Source organism: Peromyscus maniculatus, chromosome 6 (assembly GCF_049852395.1).
Source record: "Peromyscus maniculatus bairdii isolate BWxNUB_F1_BW_parent chromosome 6, HU_Pman_BW_mat_3.1, whole genome shotgun sequence".
NCBI classification, from domain to species: Eukaryota; Metazoa; Chordata; class Mammalia; order Rodentia; family Cricetidae; genus Peromyscus; species Peromyscus maniculatus.
In genome coordinates, this window is record NC_134857.1 from 88929092 (window position 1) to 88950197 (window position 21106).

At 46.8% G+C, this 21106-nt stretch overlaps 1 protein-coding gene across 1 annotated transcript in view; it reads right to left on the minus strand.

Annotated features, from left to right (window-relative positions):
- Positions 1-2324: 2324 nt before the first annotated feature.
- Elapor1 (endosome-lysosome associated apoptosis and autophagy regulator 1) overlaps positions 2325-21106 on the minus strand; it is an 85409-nt gene continuing 66627 nt past the window's right edge. The window contains exons 11-22 of the mRNA XM_006979466.4: positions 20637-20727; positions 18856-18961; positions 18480-18617; positions 16879-17142; positions 14876-15049; positions 11378-11558; positions 10444-10540; positions 9903-10004; positions 5213-5339; positions 4955-5133; positions 3727-3892; positions 2325-2618 (exon numbers count right to left, since the gene is read on the minus strand). Coding sequence (XP_006979528.1) covers positions 2550-2618; positions 3727-3892; positions 4955-5133; positions 5213-5339; positions 9903-10004; positions 10444-10540; positions 11378-11558; positions 14876-15049; positions 16879-17142; positions 18480-18617; positions 18856-18961; positions 20637-20727 — 1694 coding nt within the window. The 3' untranslated portion in view covers positions 2325-2549. The remainder of the gene's footprint in view (positions 2619-3726; positions 3893-4954; positions 5134-5212; positions 5340-9902; positions 10005-10443; positions 10541-11377; positions 11559-14875; positions 15050-16878; positions 17143-18479; positions 18618-18855; positions 18962-20636; positions 20728-21106) is intronic.

Here is a 21106-nt window from a genome sequence, read left to right on the forward strand (position 1 = left end):
CCATCCCTAACAAACTATAAATGCGTGGGATACAGAATAAAAAGGAAATCCAACCCATCCTGATGAGACACCAGTATAATTTCACAAAGCTGAAAAATCTTTTACAAAGCTTCTGTTATATAAATATAGTCAATTTTAGCTTTAATATAGAGTTAGAAAAAAAAAGTTTTGATGGCATAAGAAATCCCCTGGTCCTTAGATATACCATAATCTTCATTTGTATTCCCAGCCAAATATAGGGATAACTGCAGGATGAAATTATCATGTAGGATTCTAGATATCCATATGGAGTTTACACACTATCTCCTGAACCAATGCTCTGCCCCTAAAACTTATGTAAACTACCACAGCCCTGGCTCAAGGGCTAATGTGTCTGTCCTAAACTGTATGTTCATGATCAGTGATGTAGCTCAGTGGTAGAGCACTTTGCCTAGCATGTGAGAAGCCCTGGGGTTCATCTTCAGCACAGAAAACTAAGTCACTGAATTGTATATTTTGAAAGGGTGACTTATGCTGTCTGTAAATTATATATTAGTAGAGCTACTGAAATTATCTGAAGTTGCTGAACTGCTAGAGAAGCAACAGGTGACCCTCTTCCTTTAGGAATCACCCCAGCAGGGGTAGAGGAGAGATCCCAAAAATGCTATCGTAGAATCAGTGCAGTCTGAGGATGCTTGGGGTTGGGGCACTCAATTCTAAGACATCCTAATAAGAAGTCCAAAGTGATGAACTTTTTTCTACTTCTTACAGAATAGTCTAAGTTATCCCCGGTGGTCTTCATCACAGAAACCCAAGAGGCTGCAGGAGACGAGCCATGAGTTCATGGCCTATGTGTACATATCCACTCGAGACAATTCCAGCATGGTCAAGGCCTGAGAGTCACACAATCAGGGACAGCTTGGATACCCAAAGAAAAGTTTTTATGTTTAGTCACCGTGGATGCCTCTGATGGTCAGAAGTCGTGGCATGGCTTCATTTCTTTCTGATTCTTAGGAACCATCACCAGGGCAGCCATGAGGATCAGACGAGCAAGCCACTTCTTTGGCTGACAAACCACTCAGAAATGCCTCTCTGTTTTATGCCAATCACCTGTCGCTGGGGAAAGGGCACAGGTGTAGACCACGGAGAACGGGAGCTCAACCAAGAGCTGGCCATTCTGGCATGGGGTGAAAGAGGTAGAATTCCCAGGAGGAGGAAGAAAAAGTCAACTGGAAAATTTTCTGTGTTTTTCTATTCTAGATACTTCATCAATTATAGCTGAGTAAAAGGAGGAGATGGGGAGAAGGGACCCACTCTGTTCGTGAGACGGCACCTAGTCTACTCACCTTCCAAAGGGGGGGTCACCAGAAATGGAGGCCGGGAGTCTTCTAGAGCTTTAGTGTACAAAGGAAACGAGAATAGGCCAGGGGCCGGGGTGACAAGTCCCTCAGTTGGGTGCAGACCTTTAAAACATCCCTGGTTTTCCTCCCTGAAGACTCGTCAGTATCTGCCTTGCATGCATGCAGCCCCTTCCTGGGCACTCTAGAAGTTAGTACCTCTGTGACCTAGCAGATATCATGACCATAACTGGTCCATGTCCTCATGGGCTGGAGTCCCTAGAACCACCCATTAAAACCCTGGCCTCCTGCGTTCTTTCCAAATAAGATGCTGCATCCCATGATGCCCTAGGACTGAGGTGCTCACAGATGGGCGGTTCCTCGCTGGCAAGTGTTTATATCTCCCAGTGAAGTCCATAGAAGATAAAGCTCGACTTACCTGGTTCTTTCTAGTGTCCTAAGGAGATGGAAGGGACATTTAAAAAAAATAATAATATCAGCTGTGGGGAATAGGTCTACTAGGGCTTTGGGCAAGTTCTTGATAAATAAATAAATCATCTCCTTTGCCTTTAGTGAGAATATTTATCACTGAAGAGAAGGAAACGAGGTTTCGGGTTATAAAACAGAACAAACAAAACCCCTTCTTTCTTGTCTTTGTGTTTTTTTCCCAGTCTTTTCTTACGCGGGCTTCGACTCACCTTGTCCCCACACTGTCCACTGCTCCCTGTTCAAGCTCACCACCCAGAAGGAACGAACCCAGGCTGCTGGGAAGACTGTCCGTCTCCAGCCTCCGCTCACCCAGCCTCTCTCCTAAAGAGATCGGGAGTCGAAAGCCTTTATCTGACCAAGAAAGCTTTCAGCTGCGCCTGCCCTCAAACAGGAGGCCAGACGTCAGTCCGATACTTCAAAAGGAACTATTTTCACTCCAGAGCTATAAGAGTTATGAGCAGAGGAGAGAGTATGGCTCCGGGGGGTGAACTATTTTAGGACACAAGATACAAGCAAGGAAACGATACACAAAGTGTGGGTATATTTGGTAGGTTTGAGGCAAGCAGAGAGAAAGGTTTGGGTACGCTGTAAAAAACAAGGGTCTGAAATCCAAACTTCCGATAAGGCCACGATGAAGAGATTCCCAGCAGCGGGGAGTGCAGGCTGCTGGCGTCTGAACTGCCCCAGGCCTGCAGGGTGATGCGCCCAGATGAGAGGCGGCGGGCGAGGCAGGACCCGGGCCTCTCACAGGTCCATGTCTGGGCCTCCTGAAGACGTCTTCAGCGGCACCGAGTCGAATCCATCAGGGGTCCTCTGAAAGAGAGATGGTGACAGGAGCTGGCGGCTGCACGGGGCAGATTAAGGGGACAAAGGAGAGAAATGGAAAACAGGTGACCGAAGGAACCCTGCGGGACTTCCGGCTTCCCGTGGATCGGTGGGAACGTAGGAACGGGCCGCCTGCTGTCTTACAGACTCAGAGAATAAGAAAATCATGATTCCTGCTTTGCATCTTTGCTTAGTTCTCGAGGTCCCAGACAGACCCACGAGGTCCCCAGAGTAACTATTCTCTCACTGGTGGGAAGGAAACAAAACACAAAAATCAAGGCCAGAGTTGGCCACGGGCGTCACCCTGACGAGTCAGCACAAAGGATCAGACCCGGGCACTGGACACCTACTGCCGCCCCTTCTTCACCACGCTTCCTGCCCCCGCCTGTCCTCCCCCACCCGCCCCAGCCACACCTGTTTGAAAGACTCCCTTGTGCGGCAATCAGGTGTGTGCGCAGCCTGGGAGGAATCGTTCGGGTGCCCTCTGCTGGCCCCCTGCCCAGAGAGAGTGGTGTCTGTAGGCATTTATGAGCGTCAGGCTCACCAACTCACCCACACAGAGGCAGGCAGCCCAGCTCAGAAGCACATACCAGGCGCAGTTTAGGCTGGGCTAGGACTCAGCCTCTCAGGTCGGGGCCCACAACACCTTGGGGATAGCACCCTCCACTGGTCTATCAGAAACTGAACCTAGAGATGGCCTCCTCTTCACTAAAAGACACACACACACACACACACACACACACACACACACACACACACAGAACAAAAAACAACTCCCCCCGCCACGCTCTCTCTCTCTCTCTCTCTCTCTCTGTGTGTGTGTGTAACTGTCGCACACGGAAGGTTCAATACTCCTTCTGGAAGTTGAAAGGCCCTAACAATCTATCTACTAGGGAGGAGTGAGCAGGACTAGGCCCCAGGGAGGAGGGTACTGATGTGAAATACAGAAGGCAGAAGGTGGGGTTTCTAGGAGAGGCTGGAACAGTGCTGGGAGTTAGGAGCAGAGTACAGGTCTTCAGTGGAGCGGGGCCACTCTGTCCCAGGGGCCTCTCCACGCCCTAGGCTGATTCTCAGGTCACTTAGAGTCCCTCTCTACCTTGGCAGTAAAGGATTTGATCTTCCCAAAGAGTGACTTCTTGCTGGTAAAGATGAGGTCATCTTCCACATCCTCCCCTTCCATGATGGCACAACTGTCTGCAGCTGGCAGGTCACAGTCCTTGAGGGTAGCGTTCATCACCAGTTTGGAGTACTTGTATTCTAGTCTGTGAAATGAGGGAAGGAAAGAGGCAAGGTGTGAGAGGGTGGCATCGAGGGGATAGTTGGTGAACACAGACAACCCCTACTCCGTCATGAGGGGATGGTTGTGCACACAGATAACCCCTCCCCCATCATGAGGGAATGGTTGTGCACACAGATAACCCCTCCCTCATCATGAGGGGACAGTTGGTGCACACAGACAATGCCTCCCCCGTCATGAGGGGATGTTTGGGCTGCACATAGATAACCCCTATGTAAGGAAGTGGAAGCCTTGCAAAGAGTGTGAAGGACAGGTGAACAGAAGGAATCTTGGCTCTCTGTTTAATGATATTTTTCCCCCCAAGGCTGGTTGTTTCTCAAAACAGAAATATTTATAAAGCCATGCCTTGTTTGGTTGTTTATGAGACAGGGTTTCATATAGCCTAGGCTGGCCTGGAATGGATAGGCACCTGGAGGATGACCCTGAACTCTGTCCTCTTGCCTCTAACTCCTAAACGTTGGGATCATGAACCACTATACCTTGCCTTTGTATTGTTAATGAAAACAACAAAGAGACCTTTGAATCCAGGTCTCTTGAATGTTAGGCAAGGACTCTCACTGATCTACAACCTCAGCCCAAGGATACTCCTTTCTTTTCTCTCTCTCTCCCCCTCCCTCCCTCCCTCCCTCCCTCCCTCCCTCCCTCCCTCCCTCCCTCCCTCCCTTCCTTCCTTCCTTCCTTCCTTCCTTCCTTCCTTCCTTCCTTTTTGGAGACAGGGTCTCATGTAGACTAGGCTGGCCCCAAACTCACAGAGATCTCCCTGTCTCTACCTCCTAAGTACTGGCATTAAAGACCTGCACCACCACACCTGGCTTGGTTTTTCTTTAGAGAATCTTATAGCTATTTTTAGATAGCCATCCCTGCTCAAATTGAAGGCCTACAATGGATGGGTGTCTTTAAAAGTCTCTGGTCAACCTCAGGGTCAATAGCCAGCTCCAAAGAAAATTCTCAGTAATACCCTCAGATCTTATTCCTGCTCAAGGATCCAACCCTGACCTCCCACAGATTCCAACGCCCCACCATGTACTTTTGATTCTTCTTCCAGAAGTAGCAGGTCAAGACGGTGAGCAGGATGGCAGTGCAGGTGCCAGCGGAGATGCCTACTTTCAACCAAAAATCTATCGTTTTGCAGATGGTGACTCTCTGCTCAGGCAGGGAGATGCCCCCAGAGCACATCTTTGGTTCTCGCCACATGTACGTAGTCTTCTGTTGGGGAGAAAAACAGGGACCTCAGAACTCACAATCTTTCCTTTCCTGGGACGTTCCCAAGCAGAGGGCAACTTACCTGGATCCCAGCCACACAGCTGCTGACAAAAGTGTGGTAGTCAGAGGCTGAGCAGAGTGGACAGGCAGCCACATTCTCCCACAGGAAGTGGAAATTACAGCCATCGCAGGTCCCATCAGAGCACATGCTAGCAAAGTAGGAAGGAGACAGAGTTGTCAGGTGATGGATTGGTGGGAATGCTGTGAAACAATTCTTTTCTATACTCTGAATATGTAGTACTCTCATTGGTTAATAAAAAGCTGACAGGCCAGTAGCTGGGCAGAAAGTTAGGTGAGAAAGCCAAACAGATAATGATGGGAAGAAGGAGGGCAGAGTTAATAGATACCAGCCAGCCACCCAGAAAGCAAGACACACTAGAGGACAGGTAAAGCCACGAGCTACATGGCAATACATAGATGAATAGAAATTGGTTAATTTGAATGTAAGAGGTTAGCTAGTAACAAGCCTGAGCTATCAGCTGAAAATTTATAATTCATATTCAGCCTTTGAATTGGTTATTTGGGACCTGGCAGTTGGGACAGAAAAACTCCACCTCCATTTACATATGGTAGCCCAACATGGGTGTACATTCATATAAAGCCTAAGAAAGCTTTAAAAAAAGGGGGTAGGGGGTTCTATAAACACAAAAACCGAGCCAAGAAAAGCTTCCTAGTTCATGTTTCTCATGCAGACTGTGGTACAGAGACACATCCCCCGGCCATGGCATGTGGGCTTGAGCTGCAGTATGGCAGATTCTCAAAGGCTCCCACAGGCCAAGGTACAGAGAGACATCTCCCAGCCATGTGCTATGTGGTGGATTTAGCCTTTTTGCTCATACAGACAAAAAGAGTTAAAGATACACAGTAAGGACAGATTCATATAAAAAGGCCTCTAAACGGGTCACAGTGTGTTTCAAAAATGTGTGTAGGCTTAAGAGAGAGAAGGAAAAGGAAAGAAATGGTCATAGATTAAAAAACAATTTAAAATAATAGTAAAGTCATTGAAAAGGGAATAGAGCAATAAAAAAACATAAAAGACATAAAGATGGGAAATACACAGAGAGTCTGGATTCTATATTTTATTGTGTTTCCTTTAGATTTTGTGACTGTTAATAGGTGAATAATAACTGCGGAGAGACATTTGATTGTGAAAGCTACTAAATTAAACCAACCTACATATTTTAAAAATACCTTGACTCCAAAATTTAAGTCAAAAGGTATGTCACTTTGGGGGAGAGGTTGTGTTTTTGTTTCTGCAGGAAATGAGAGGCTATGGATTCATTCCAGGTTAAGGAAAATCAGATTTGATCGAGGAAGAACCTCTAAAATCCTGACTAGAGACATGGGAAAATAAACCTAAAGTAATTACAAGACATGTGATGTATATTTTACCTGATAAAACAAAAAATTATCTTTGTCTGGCTTCTGTAAAATATACAGTTTATATTTGTATTAATACAGACTATGATGATCCAGCCTCACAAAATACTCCAGCCAAGACTTAACAATTATCCTGATTTCCTCAGGGTCCCTCAAAGATTACCAGTGCCCCTAGTCAGCAGGAAGTAGTCTAGAGAACTATGCCCACATTCCCAAAATATCGGTTATAAATGTTTGTTTTCATTTAAGGGGAGTTGGTTACAAATTGTTATTGGTCATAGTCAATCTCTTTCTAAAAAAAGAAAGGGGGATATGATATAGAAATGATGGGAGAAAGGGTAGATTATTGAATCTACTTTACTCCAAAAGACAACTGTTAATCTCAAAATATTTTACATTGATAGGGATTTTAATTTATTGATACAAATTTAAAGTTATTTCTGTTATGCTTTATGTATATTTCTACTCTTGTTTTGGGTATTGTGTTTATGCAGCTCAATTAAAAGTGTAATGTATGATTCAAAAAATACAGATTAATAGTCATCTATAATATAGTCAAACTTATAGTCCTGTTTGGTATGTTTTCAAGGTAATAAACAGATATATTTAGATAGATGGTCTTCAAACACTTCAAAGATCTACAAAATATGGCATTTAAAATGTTTTAATAACATAAGATTTTTTATCATAATGAGACACATCTCCTCTTGGCAGCATCAATCTACTTCAGAGAAGATGTTGGGCAGTGAAAAAACTCCATATGGAATTTGCTTTCTTTATGGCCATGTGGGCAAAGAAACTGCTCTTGCCTCAATTGCTGACAGTTATTATACAAACTGGACCAGCAGATTGCAAGAAAGGTGACTGCTGAACTTTGCCACGACAAGGTAGGACAGTCCTTCAGAATTCCCTGCTTCACAGGAATGTCTGCCAGATATGCCAGGCCTGTAGGCCAGAGTTGGATGCCCCAGTGTTACAGAAGAACTTTGGGTGACTGTCCAGGCAGCCTGATGTCCCTGTCATTAGGTAACATTTAACCCTTCTGGGACCTTTGATGGAGTTGAAGACTAAATCATTATAATTAAAGCTTTCCTTAGTTATAATAGAAAGTAAATTAGATACAAAACTTTAGATTCACCAAGATAAGATAGATAATTAAGTATTTTCTCTAAATTTTGTCAAATGCAAATGGATTGGATATTGTTACTGTAATTATTACTTAATAAATGTTTTTGTTGTATATATTTTTGCTCTATTAAGGTTAAAACCTTCCTTTTTAATTAGACAAAGGAGGAAATGCTGTGAAGCAATCCTTTTCTATGCTCTGAACAAGTATTACTCTCATTGGTTAATAAAAAGCTGACAGGCCGGTAGCTGAGCAGGAAGTTAGGCAAGAAAGCCAAAATGAGAATGATGGGAGGAAAGAGGACAGAGTCAAGAGATGCTAGCCAGTCACCCAGGAATCAAGACATGCTAGAGGATGGGTAAAGCCACAAGCCACGTGGCAATACTTAGATTAATAGAAACGGGTTAATTTAACACACCTGAGCTATCAGCTGAGCATTTATAGTTCATATTTAGCCTCTGAATTGGTTATTTGGGACTGGGTAATCAGGACAGGAAAAGCGCCATTTACACGGGAAGATCTGGTTGAATGCCTGTTTGACTTCTTGCCTAATTCATCTCCTCTCTCTCTCTAAAATACTTCCCTCAATCTGCCCTTAACTCAGGTGTTCCCTTCCCTCCCTCCCTCTCTCCCTCCTTTCCTCTTTCCTTCCTTCCTTCCTCCCTCCCTCCCTTCTTTCCTTTCTCTCTTTCTTTCTGAGACAGGGTCTCCCTCTGTAGCTCAGACAGGCCTTAAACACACAGCAATGCCATGTCTTGGCCTCCCATCTGTTTGAAATGTATGGAGGAGCCATCATGGCCAGCTTGAGAGTTTGGTCTCCAATTTCCCTACCTGTTTTTGCTGACGTCAAATGAGAGCTCAATTTAATATGTCTGAGTCCTCGAATAGCTACAGTTCCACCCCCTAAAAGACTCCTGTCCTCCCCAGGGACATGTCACATTTTACAGTGGCCACTTTTACACAGTTACCTGGCTGAGGGATTGTAGTTGAGATGGAGTTCCGGCATAGATAGATATGTGCTGTGCATGTGCATGTATGTGCTTGTGAAGGTCAAGGTCAGCCTTTGGTGTTGTTCCTCAGGAGATGACCACTTTGTTTTGGAGGAGAGGGTCTTTCACTGGAACTTGGGGCAGGCTGATTAGGTGAGGCTGGTTGGCCAGTGATCTCCAGAGAGCCACCACCGCCATTGCAAGTGCGACACCGTGCTTAGCATTCATTTTACCTCGGATTTGAGTTGCTAGAGAGCAAACTTAGGTCTTCGTGCCTCTGCACCGAGTACTTTCCCTACTAAGCTATGTCCTCGGCCCCTGGTGTTCTGTGTATACGTCTGTGGATCTGTGGTGGTGGGATCTGTGGTGGTGGGGAGTGTTCTGTGTATACGTCTGTGTATACATCTGTGTATATGTCTGTGTATACATCTGTGGTGGTGGGGTCTGCGGTGGTCGGGAGTGTTCTGTTTTTTTAGATAGCATCTCATGTACTCTGGGTTGGCCTTGAATTCACTCTGTGGCTGAGAGCACCCTCAATTGGGGCACAGACTTTGGGCTTTGGGTGGAAAGAGTGAGAACAAGGGGGATCTATTCGAGGGGCAATGCACTGGCCTAGCCCCCCCCCCAAAAAAAGACGCTAGTATACACTGGGACCTCCTTCAGTGAAGGGAAGGCTGTGGCAGATCCTCCATATTTCTCCCTGGCCCCGTGCATAATGGCCCCAGTAATGTGCAAAAATGGCTTGGTCCCTCTGTCTCTACCTCCCAAGTACTGGGATTACAGGCATGCACTCCCATGCTTGGTTTCTGGATAAGCTCTGTGCTTTGCTGTGTGTGTGATATTTACAATGGTGAGGAAACTTTCTTTCCACTTTCATACCATCAATAGATCAAAATATCCTGCCCAGTGCACTTTGAGACAAGGTCCCACTGTGTCACCCTAGTGGCCTGAAACTTGATATGTAGACCAGGCTGGCCTCCAACTTAGAGATCTACCTGCCTCTGCCTCCCAAGTGCTGGGATTAAAGGCGTGCGCCACCACCGCCCGGTTTATTTTTTGAGTTAAGATCTAGGGGCCATGACTGTGTCCCCAAGAGCCCATGAATGGCTCTAACATGATTTTTTTTTCTCCTTTTAAATAATCCCTGGGTCTTGGGATGGAATGAGTCCGAGGAAGGTGAGGCTGTGGCTCGTGTCGCCCTGCCCCCACCGGATTACCTGGGTAGCTGCAGGGTGCCAGGAGCAGCTTTCATTGGGTTGCATCTGAGGCGGATGGTGGTTGATCTTCCAGAACTGCAGGACTGAGTCACATCATTGGATCTGCAGTGAAAGCCGACACCATGAGGGAAGGAACCTCTCCATTGTTATTGAACCATTATATGGAGTCAACATGGGGTGATTCCTTCACTGGGCAAGCAAGAACAGGGAGGGCCAAACTTTGGTCTTTATGCGAGAGAGTGGGGGACCACTCAAGGGGGCAATGCATTGGCCTAAGAAAGAAAAGGCTAGCAAATGCTGGGCCCTCCTTCAGGGAAGGGATGTCCATGGCACATCTTCCATATTTCCTGCCTCAGTGCATAATGACCCCAATAATATGCAAAAGGCCCAGGTCAAGTTACAGCCAGCGTTGACTCTGATGACTCGGTAGCCCCAGACCTCGGACACGCCCAGGCTTGACAAGTAGGAGGTGGATAGAGAGGGAGGGGTGCGGATTTGTGGGAGAGTCTGAGGTTTCTCTTGCCTGGTCTCTCATCCTCACCTGAAAAAGAAGACTACATCCGGGATCCCTGAGGTCTCCGGGTGGAAAAGTTCAGCCGGGGAGATGATTCCATCCAAAGTCATGTCTGTCGACACCCCTGTCAAATCAGAGCCCCCAATTAGCTCTCGCTCACAGCATCAGCTGGCAAAGGCTTCAGTGCTTTCCAGACCTGTCAACCACCAACCTTCATTTCACCATACCACCGAGCAGCTCGCACAAACGTGAACCCGAGGCTGATCAGAGATGCCAGGGGCACGTGGAATGGAATTGAAAACAGAGGATTGCCAGGCAGTGGTGGCGCATGCCTTTAATTGCAGCACCCGGGAGGCAGGACCAGGTAGATCTCTGTGAGTTCGAGGCCAGCCTGGTCTACAGAGCTAGAGCCAAGAAAATCACCAAAACTATACAGAGAAACCCTGTCTCAAAAAAACCAAAACCAAAACAAAACAGAGGACCATGTACCTTCTAGCCTGTCAGCCTCATATTCTCTAACACACACATATACACACAGAGAAAGAGACACACACACAGAGACACATATAAACAAACACACCCATACACAGAGAGACACACATACACACACACATATACAAACAAACACAGACACACAGAGAGAGACACACATATAGACACACACACAGACATACACATACACAAACACAGACACACATAGAGAAAGACAAAGACACACACAGAGAGACACAGAGACACAGACACATGGACACACATACAAACACAGACTCAGAGACAGAGACATATATACACCACTAAGAGAGAGACACAGACACACACAAACACAGATTCAGAGAGAGAGAGAGACACACACACACACATACAAACACACACACACGTACAAACACACAGAGACACAGACAGACAGACAGACACACATCTCTCACACACACACAGTCAAGCAAGCCTAGGGGTTACTCACCAATAAGTCGGTCCGCGAGGCTGACTGGCTGTGAGGACACCCCAGCCTTGTAGCCCGTCACCTCGGAGGGGATGATGACCACCTGGCAGACATAGGCTGTGATGGACTTGGAGAAACCGGCCTCACCCTCAGGGATCCGGAGGTCAGTGACGTTGTCTGTGCACACCGACATTTTTTTCCCCTAGTAGGGAAATGTGGGGGAAAGCAAATGGTCACAGACGAGTCCCCAAAGGGACCTTTTTCTTTTTTTTCTAAAAAGTTAAGCTTTCCCACCACACGTTGCAGTGGAACAGCTCTAACACGACTGAAGGCGGGGGTGGGGGGGAGTGGGGGGTGGGGGGAGTGGGGGTGGTGGTGGGGGTGATAAAGAGAAGGGCTCTGTCCAGAAGTCTCCAGCCTTTTGTTCCGTGGGGTCACCTAGGCTGTGGTGGTGGCACCTGCTTTGGAGTTCTAGCCAACTGGCCAAGGATCCTTCTGTATCTGGGTCCACCCTCTACCCAGAAGCTGAGCTAGTCAACTGATCCCCAAGGCCAGTGACATTGACTGGACCGTCTGGGATGGCTTAAGTACCCTTCTTGTCTCCCTTGGGGCTGTGGTTCAGCTGTTTGTCTTGGAAGCACTGTCTAGACAGATACTCCCAGGGGTTCAAACAGGCCCCAGGACCCGAGGCAGGACATCTAATCCTGCTGTGGGACGGTCTGTATGTCAAATTGCTCTGATTGGTCAATAAATAAAACACTGGTTGGCCAGTGGCCAGGCAGGAAGTAGGTGGGACAAGGAGAGAGGAGAATTCTGGGAAGTGGAAGGCTGACACAGAGAGACACTGCAGCCGCCGCCATGACCAGCAGCATGTGAAGACGCCGGTAAGCCACCAGCCACGTGGCAAGGTATAGATTTATGGAAATGGATTAATTTAAGCTATAAGAACAGTTAGCAAGAAGCCTGCCACGGCCATACAGTTTATAAGTGATATAAGTGTCTGAGTGATTATTTTATAAGTGGATTGTGGGACTGCGGGGCTTGGGGAACCTGGAGAGAAGCCCTCCAGCAACATAATCCCCCAACTTTTTTTTTTTTTTTTTTTTTTTTTTTGTGATATATATTTTTTATTTTACAATACCATTCAGTTCTACATATCAGCCATGGGTTCCCCTATTCTCCCCCCTCCCACGCCCTCCCCTTACCCCCAGCCCACCCTCCATTCCCACCTCCTCCAGGACAAGTCCTCCCCCGAGGACTGTGATCAACTTGGTAGACTCAGTCCAGGGAGGTCCAGTCCCTTCCTCCCAGACTAAGCCAAGTGTCCCTGCATAAGTTCCTGGTTTCAAACAGCCAACTCATGGGATGAGCACAGGACTTGGTCCCACTGCCTAGATGCCTCCCAAACTGATCAAGCAAATCAAATGGAGACCATTTCCTAAATAAAACACCGACAGCACAGACCCTGAGCACAACCATTAATAAATGGGACCTCTCAAAACTGAGAAGCTTTTGCAGGGCAAAAGACACAGTCAATAAGACAAAAAGACAGCCAACAGATTGGGAAAAGATCTTCACCAACCCCACATCTGACAGAGGATTGATCTCCACAATATATAAAGAACTCAAGAAACTAGACATCAAAGCACTGAACAGTCCAATTAAAAAATGGGCTAAAGAGCTAAACAGAGAATTCACAAAACAAGAACTACAAATGGCTGAAAGACATTTAAAGAAATGCTCAACATCCTTAATCATCAGAGAAATGCAAATCAAAACGACTCTGAGATACCATCTTACACCTGTTAGAATGGCTAAGATCAAAAACACCAATGACAACCAATGTTGGAGAGGATGTGGAGCAAAGGGAACACTCCTCCACTGTTGGTGGGAATGTAAACTTGTACAACCACTGTGGAAATCAGTATGGCGGTTTCTCAGAAAATTAGGAATCGAACTACCTCAAGACCCAGCCATCCCACTCTTGGGCATATACCCAAAGAATGCTGATACATACCATAAAGATACATGCTCAGCTATGTTCATAGCAGCACTATTTGTAATAGCCAGAACCTGGAAACAACCTAGATGCCCATCAACGGAAGAATGGATGAAAAAATGTGGTACATATACACAATGGAGTACTACTCAGCAGAGAAAAACAATGAAAGCATGAAATTTGCAGGCAAATGGATGGAACTAGAAAAAATCATCCTGAGTGAGGTAACCCAAACCCAGAAAGACAGTTATGGTATGTACTCACTCATTGGTGGATTCTAGATATAAAACGAACAATCAGACCACAACCCATAGAACCATAGAGGCTATATATATAGCATGGAGGTCCCTAGGACGACTGTGGCATATAATAAATTTCAGTTTTACTCAATTATTGAAAAAAAATAGCCAAATGAATGGAAACACATGAACTATGAACCAAAGGCTGAGGGGCTCCCAAACTTTTTTTTTTTTATCTTGTTTTTTTTTTTTTTTTTTTTTTTTGAGACAGGGTTTCTCTGTTATTTTCATGCCTGTCCTAGACCACGCTGGCCTCGAACTCACAGAGATCCACCTGGCTCTGCCTCCCAAGTGCTGGGATTAAAGGCATGCGCCACCACCGCTTGGCATGACTTTTTCTTCTTCTTCTTTTTCTTTTTTTTTTAAACGAACTTTTGCTAAATTGCCCAGCAGGACCTAGAACTAATGATCACCCTGTCTCAGGCTCCCCCAAAGGTGGGATTGCTAGCTGCTAAAGGTCTCAAAATGGTTAAGTCTGTGTCTTAACTGATAAACTTTTGGAGGGAGGCAGAGTTCTGGGAGCGTGGACCCTGGGCCTTATGCTTGCTAAACCCTTCAGCTGCTCAGCTGTATTCTCAACCTCTCCCTTCTGTTTTGTGAAAGAGAGAAATAAAACCAAACAAAACGTGTATTGGGAGAAGGAAATTGGAGTCCCCTCCAGGTTTGTTTGCTTGCTTGCTTGTTTGTTTGTTTGCTTTTTTTTTTTTGAGACCATGCATTACATAGCCTGGCCTTGAATTCCAGATCCTCCCGCCTCAACCTCCTGAGGTCCCAGACTGTCTAAGTACCACCACGCCTGGCTCCTCTAGTCTTTAATGACTTTACCTGGCTAGCCATAGACATGTACACCTTGCCCTTGGGAGGCTGAAGCAGGAGTAAAAGGTCACACTGTCCCAGATTCCCCACATCACCCCTCCTAACTCCCTGCACGAGACTGGCTACGTGGGGTTGGCTTTTGTCCTCTCATTTCCCAAGTTACCACCATTTGCTACCCTGGAGGCTTCACTTTGACCTTTTCAGACTTCTAACGCAAGTGACACCCATCTCTGATCTTAATTTTAAGAGGGAAAACCAATCCGCAGGGAGAGTTCCAGTTATTTAAACCTCTTTGATTCTCTCGTTTCCGGTGCGGCCTCGGGGATGCTGTGCTTTTCCTCCTGCGCCCATCTCTGGCCTCTAGTCCACTTTTCAGGTCTCACCCCGTTAGCTTGCCCGGCTTACCTGGTTTCCACAGAGACTCAGGGTGAAATGATGGAAGTACTTCAGCCCTTTGGAAGTGAAGCTGGGCGCTCCTGCCAGCGAGACAGTGCCTGCCAGCGCTGAGAAGTTGTAGTTGAAAAGCCTGGTGGGCGTGTTTCGGGAGAAGGTGCAGTCACTGTAGCAGAGAGAGTGGATCTGAGGGGAGGAGGGTCAGGTTAGCAGGCAGTCTCGGGCCTTCGGGGCCGCAGTGGTCTAACAGACCTGTCCCCAACCTGCTCCAGACCAAATGGGATGGAAGAGGAGGACGAAAGGGCCGAGGTGGACATTGGAAGAAGTGAAACAGACACTGATAGGCTCTCCCTTGCCATTCAGCTGTGGACACATAGAGGAGGAACATGTCTCAAGGAGGGTTTGCACACAGTCGCCCATGGCGGCTATCATGAAAGATGCTGGCAGAGCCACCAGTGTGCAGACTCTTACAAGGACGTCCCTATATCTACACAAAGGATTTTGACAAGGACGTCTGCCTGGCAACTGTCCACTCAACCTTGGACTGACGCCACTGTTGTATTAGTTATCGTGGCCAAGGATCCCTGTTCTCATACATCCGACACAATTTTCATTCGTGTCCACTAAATGTCCCCTGGTCTCAAAGTCTTTGATTTACTGTGGCACATATATTCCAGTGCAGAACTCTGAGGTTCCCAGATGCCAGCATTCACTGGAGAATCTCTGTCTGGTTTTGTTTTGAATACTGCTAGGGATCAGACCTAGAGCCATGTGCAGGGATCAAGCCTTTCTTTCAAGCAGAAGACTGAAATAAGGGTTCCAGAGTGGCAAGCAAGAGACTTCCATTCGTCTCCTTGTGTGCAGGACACATATGGCCATTTAAAACACACTGCCTCCTCTTTGTGGGGTTCTCTGTAGGAAACTGAGCGGAGGAAGGGGCTTTGCTTCCTGTTTCTTGTGTGTTAGGCCCCCTGGGAGAGGCAGCCTAACACATTGCCATTCCTTCCCACAACAGCAGAGGGAGCTCCAGCGGGAAGAAGGCTGTGGAGAATGTCCCAAGTACCCCTAAAAGATTGTCAGGGGTCTGTGTAATAATTGTACATATTTTGCAGATAAACTGAGCAGGAGGCTATGGAATTTGAGGTCACCCTCAGGACTACACAACGTTTAAAGTCAGTCCGTACTACACGGGACCTGGTCTCATAAATACATAAATAAATTTAAATAAATGAATAAAGTCTCATAGGTGTTTATCTGGCATTGATCAGTAAAATACAAATTGATTGTAAGTGCTAATGCGTATCTAAGGCCCTTTATTCATATATGCTTTGTTTGGGGTTTTGTCTTGTTTTAGGTTTCGGTTAATGAGCTTGGGTCTCATGAGTTCTATGCTGGCCTCCAACTTGCTGTGTAGATAAGAATAACCCTGAGCTCCTCTTTCTTCTATCCCGAAAGTTCTGGGATTACAGATATGTGCCACCGTGCCTGGACCATACGTGTATGTTCTTGGATGTGAAACTTCTCAGGGCAGTAGCACTGATTTTTTTCCACACTAGATCTTTCTGTCCATTTGTCTGAGAAGCCCCTGATGGAGGTCAGCCATGCCAATATGTACGTCCTGGCAAAGGTTGACTCACATTCCCAAAAGAGAGGGGGCAGATTCCAGTGATTACAGGCTGGATTGGACTAGGCTGAATATGAGCCACAGACCCCACGATTTCTTCCCTTCAGGTCTATGCGCAGATGCCAAATAACCCTCTGGACCCCAAGGTCACTAATCTCCACCAGATGAAGATGAGACTTGTCTACTACAGAGGGAAGACAAGACCTCCTGCTAAGAACTCACCACCCACAGTCACACCTGGTTGGTGTCCTTCACAACAACCTGAGCATGGGATGGGGTGGGTGTTGCTAGGAGGAGCATGTGGGTATCAACCCCTTAAGAATCCCATCCAGAACCCAGCACCCACCCAAGCAGAGGGCAAAGGTCACCATGTGTGGCAGACTGCTGTCACCTTGTTGTTCTTGGTCCCTGGGCCACAGGCCACACAGGCCTGTGCACCATAAGGCTGGTGAGCTTTCAGGATGGTGTTAGGAGGGCAGAGGTGGCAGGTTCCAGAATCTCGGTCAATGTAATGGCCAGCAGGGCAAGAGGTGCAGGAGGAGCCCAAATCAGAGGCTTCTAGGGCACAGGGACGGCAGTAGGAGGCCACACCGCCCATGACGTTGGTGACATTGATGGAGTAGATCTTGGCAACATCATTAGTGTACTTTCTGCCCTGGAGACGAGGAAGCAAAAGCAGAGAAAGGAGAGGCCTGAGACAGCAGCAACCGCAGAAATAGCAGGAACTTGTTTTTATTTTGACTTTATTTACTTGTGTGTAGGTGTATATGGGTGCATGTGGATGTACATGCACATATGTGAGCACGCATGTGGAAGCCAGAAAGACACCAGACGTTCTTTTTATCACCCCCCACCTCATTTTTTTGAGACAGGGTCTCTCACTGAGCTGTCTCGTGTCCTGGTTTTTACATGGGTGCTAGAGACCCAACACGGATCTTCAGGCTCCTATGGCAAGAGCTTTTCCTGACTGAGCCACGTCCCAGCCCCAGCTTACCCCGTGATGCCTAGGAAGAACCCGGGTAGCATCTTTCTCACTTTATTTAGTGGTGATCCTTTGTATGTTAATTAAAATTAATAATACTAAAAATAAACTGTGAGTTTAACTTTTAAAAGACAATGGCTTTTAATGTGTCATTAACAACAAAACTAACCCACTTCAAGTTCCAGGGGAAAATGCCACGCACCAGGGGAATTTATAGACAATTCTAATATATGGGGGCAGGGGGAGGCAGAGGTGGGATTTTCTTTGTAAAAGGGGAAAAAAAATCCACGTATTTTAAGAGAAAGAAAGACTAGGGCTGGGTGTGGTAGCAATAATAAATAAACCCTATAATCCCAACCCTCAGGAGGCAGAGGCGGGAGGATCTCAAGGAGGAAGGCAACCAGTCTAGGCTACAATGTAAGACCCGTTTCTTAAAAACAACAGAGAGTGGGGGGGTCGGATAGAGAGCAAGGACACACTTAAGCATGAGGGATGGGGAGAGACAGAGAACGCACACACTCTAAGACTGGGCTATCTCTGAGTAACAGGGTAATGGGTGATTTTGTTTGTTCCTTTTCTTTTTGTTTTGTTTTTTTGACAGGGTCCACTTTATAGCTCAGATCAATTATTTTTTCTGCAATAAATCTGTTTTATTTTGAGTTAAGAAAATAAAGCCAGGTTTGTAATCGAGCTCTGGGAAGGATAAGGCTGAGGGTCGCAAGTTCCAGGTCAGCCTGGGTTACATACCAAGACACTGTCTCAAAAATGAAGGAAAGTCAGAGTGATGCTTCTTAAAAATAGCCACAGATCTGGCTTCACCCACGGTGGAGACTCAAGGAGGGACAGATGATTGAAGGTACGCAATGCGATCTTCCCTGGAAATCATTTAGAGAAGTCTACACTAAGCATTCTGCTTGGCTCCTGAAGATTATGCACTCAGAGGCATGCATGAGCTCTTGCCAGGATTCCTCCTGTCTCATAGACTGCACCTGGGATGGAGAGGGACTCACGGTTTCATGAAGAGTGGTCCTCTGGAAGGCCCACGTGAAGCTCACGGTAGCGTTCTCCTCGATGGTGTAGGTATAGGACTGTTTGCCTTTGGTGCCTTTCCACGTCTCCACAGGAGTATTGGTCCTAGAATTCATGCCCTGAGCCCAGGATAGACAAGTGAGGAAGGCGTGATGGCTAATGAAGCCAGCACTATCCTGTGGACTGTTATCACACCCGCCAGACCTGTCCTGAGTACTATGGGGTCCCTGGTAGTCACTCTGGGCTCTTGCCCTGTGGAATCCCCATAATGGTTGTCCTTTACAATGCTTTACTGCTAGGGCAAGCTGGGCCAACCTCCCCCTGGAAGCCCCCAGCTGGCTCAGAGAAGAAACATACCACCATGAAGTAGAGCTCACAGTTCACAGAACAGATGGTCTCGAAGACGAATGTGATCCTGGCCACCTCTTTGTTCTCTGTGTCTGCCATCACTGACTGTGGAGGTCTGTGGGACAGAAACTAAAAGTCATCACAGAGGCCAAGCAGTGCTATTTAAAGAGTCTAGACAGCAGAAAGGGTCAGGCCGAGGGTATGGGAGTTGGTTGGAAACAGTGGGAACCAAGTCCAATTATGTCACCCAAGATATATGACCTTGACCTGGCCAATGTGTAGCTCCCTTGGCTAATAAATGGAAGTGATAATTATCTTTATCTCTCATTATAGTATCGCTATCCAACAGTATACGGGGTGTGAATATACTTTTAAAAAATGCAGTAAGAACAATCCTACTCAATCTTCTTGCCTCAAGTAAAAATGAACTGTATATGGGCTGGAGAGATGACTCAGTGGTTTAAAGCACTTGTTGATTTTGCAGAGGGCCCAGGTTCAATTCCCAGCACCCATATAGTGGCTCACAACCATGTTTAGCCCCAGTTCCAAGGGATCAACAATACATAGCCCCAGTTCCAGGGGATCAAATCCATGGGTATATACAAGTGTGTGTGTGTGTGTGTGTGTGTGTGTGTGTGTGTGTGTGTGTGTGTGTCTGTGTGTGTATGCAAAACATTCATACACTAATGAATCTAATAAATATTGCATAAAAAATGAACTGCAAATGGTACTGTGGCCTTATTTTTTCTTTTAAATCTTTTAAAAGATTTATTTATTTATTTTATGTGTAAGAGTATACATACTATCTGTATGTATGCCTGCACACCAGAAGAGGGCATCAGATCTCACTGCAGATGGTTGTGAGCTACCATGTGGTTGCTGAGATTTGAACTCAGGACTTCTGGAAGAGCAGCCAGTACTTTTAGCCTCTGAGCCATCTCTCCAACCCTGCTGTGGTGTTATTTTTCAGTCTCTAAAACTCTCTTTGCTGTTGCGAGGAGAAAGGATTCCAGCAGCCAGTCAGTGAGAGAAGGGGGTAGGCCTGTACAGCATGGGTAGTGCGTTCGTTTTTCTCACTGCTGTGATAAAACACTCAGCAAGCAGCAGCTTCAGCAGGGGAGGGTTTATCCTGCCTCATGGTTTCAGGGGATGAAGTCCACAGGGATAAAGGGTAAGTATGGAAGCGGGAACATGAAGTGGCTGGTGCATTCACAGTTAGGAGGCAGCGGGACACATGCCGACACTCCATTCATTTTCTCCTCCTTAGTCAGTCTAGGACCTTGACCCACATAGATAGATCTTCCTCCTTAGTTAGACCTCTCTGGAAATGCCCTTCCCGACATACCTAGAGATATGTCTCCTAGGTGATTCCAAATCTCAAACGGACATTCAAAATTAACCATGGGGTGGGGGCAGGGTTCTCTGCAGAAACTGCTCAGTGATTTGGGGTACTGGCCGCTCTTGCAGAGGACAGGGGTTTGATTCTGAGCACCTACATGGTGGCTTGCAGTTGCCTGTAACTTCAGTTCTAGAGAATCCAGTGCCCTCTTCTGGCCTCTCATGGGGCACATACATACATGCAGGCAAACATACACACACAAAACAAAAATAAATGAAAACTAAGAACACGTGCTAATGTACAGTTAACATGGCCATGGTGTGCTCTGTTCTGGACTGATTCCTAAGTGAAACAAAGCTCAAGTCTGGAGCCCTCTCCATGTCACATTCAAGTCCGTGGGATTTGGAGGAGGCCAGGCTGGCTCCGGCTTCGCCGGCTTTGTATTCCTCACCTAAATCCTGGCACAACTAGAGTGAGAATCATGAAGTCGTTGTCCGAGGCGCCGACAGCTGTGTAAATGTGGTCACCAGCCACCTCCCAGCCTGGAAAAGGAGAGGGAAGGGTCAGTGCCCTCAGGCCGGGGGCAAATGTGTATCGGGTAACACTCGGGGGGGATAATACCACTGTCCTTCAAGGTATCCAGACCCGGTGCTTATCCAGCGCCTAACTGACGTACTGTCTTCCTTTCTTCTTATCTACCTTCCCCCCCCCCCCCCCCCCCCCCGCCCCCGCCTCCTTTCTTCTCTCTAGACAAGACCTCACTCTGCAGCCCGGGCTGTCCAGGACTCCTGGCAATACTTCTGCCTCAGCCTCCTTTGTTTTATTTTTTAATATTGTTGTTGTTTCGAGAAGGATGTCACACAGAGACCAGCCTGGGACTCACTACTGCCTCATGTTTGCAGTAAAGCTCCTGCCTCGGCC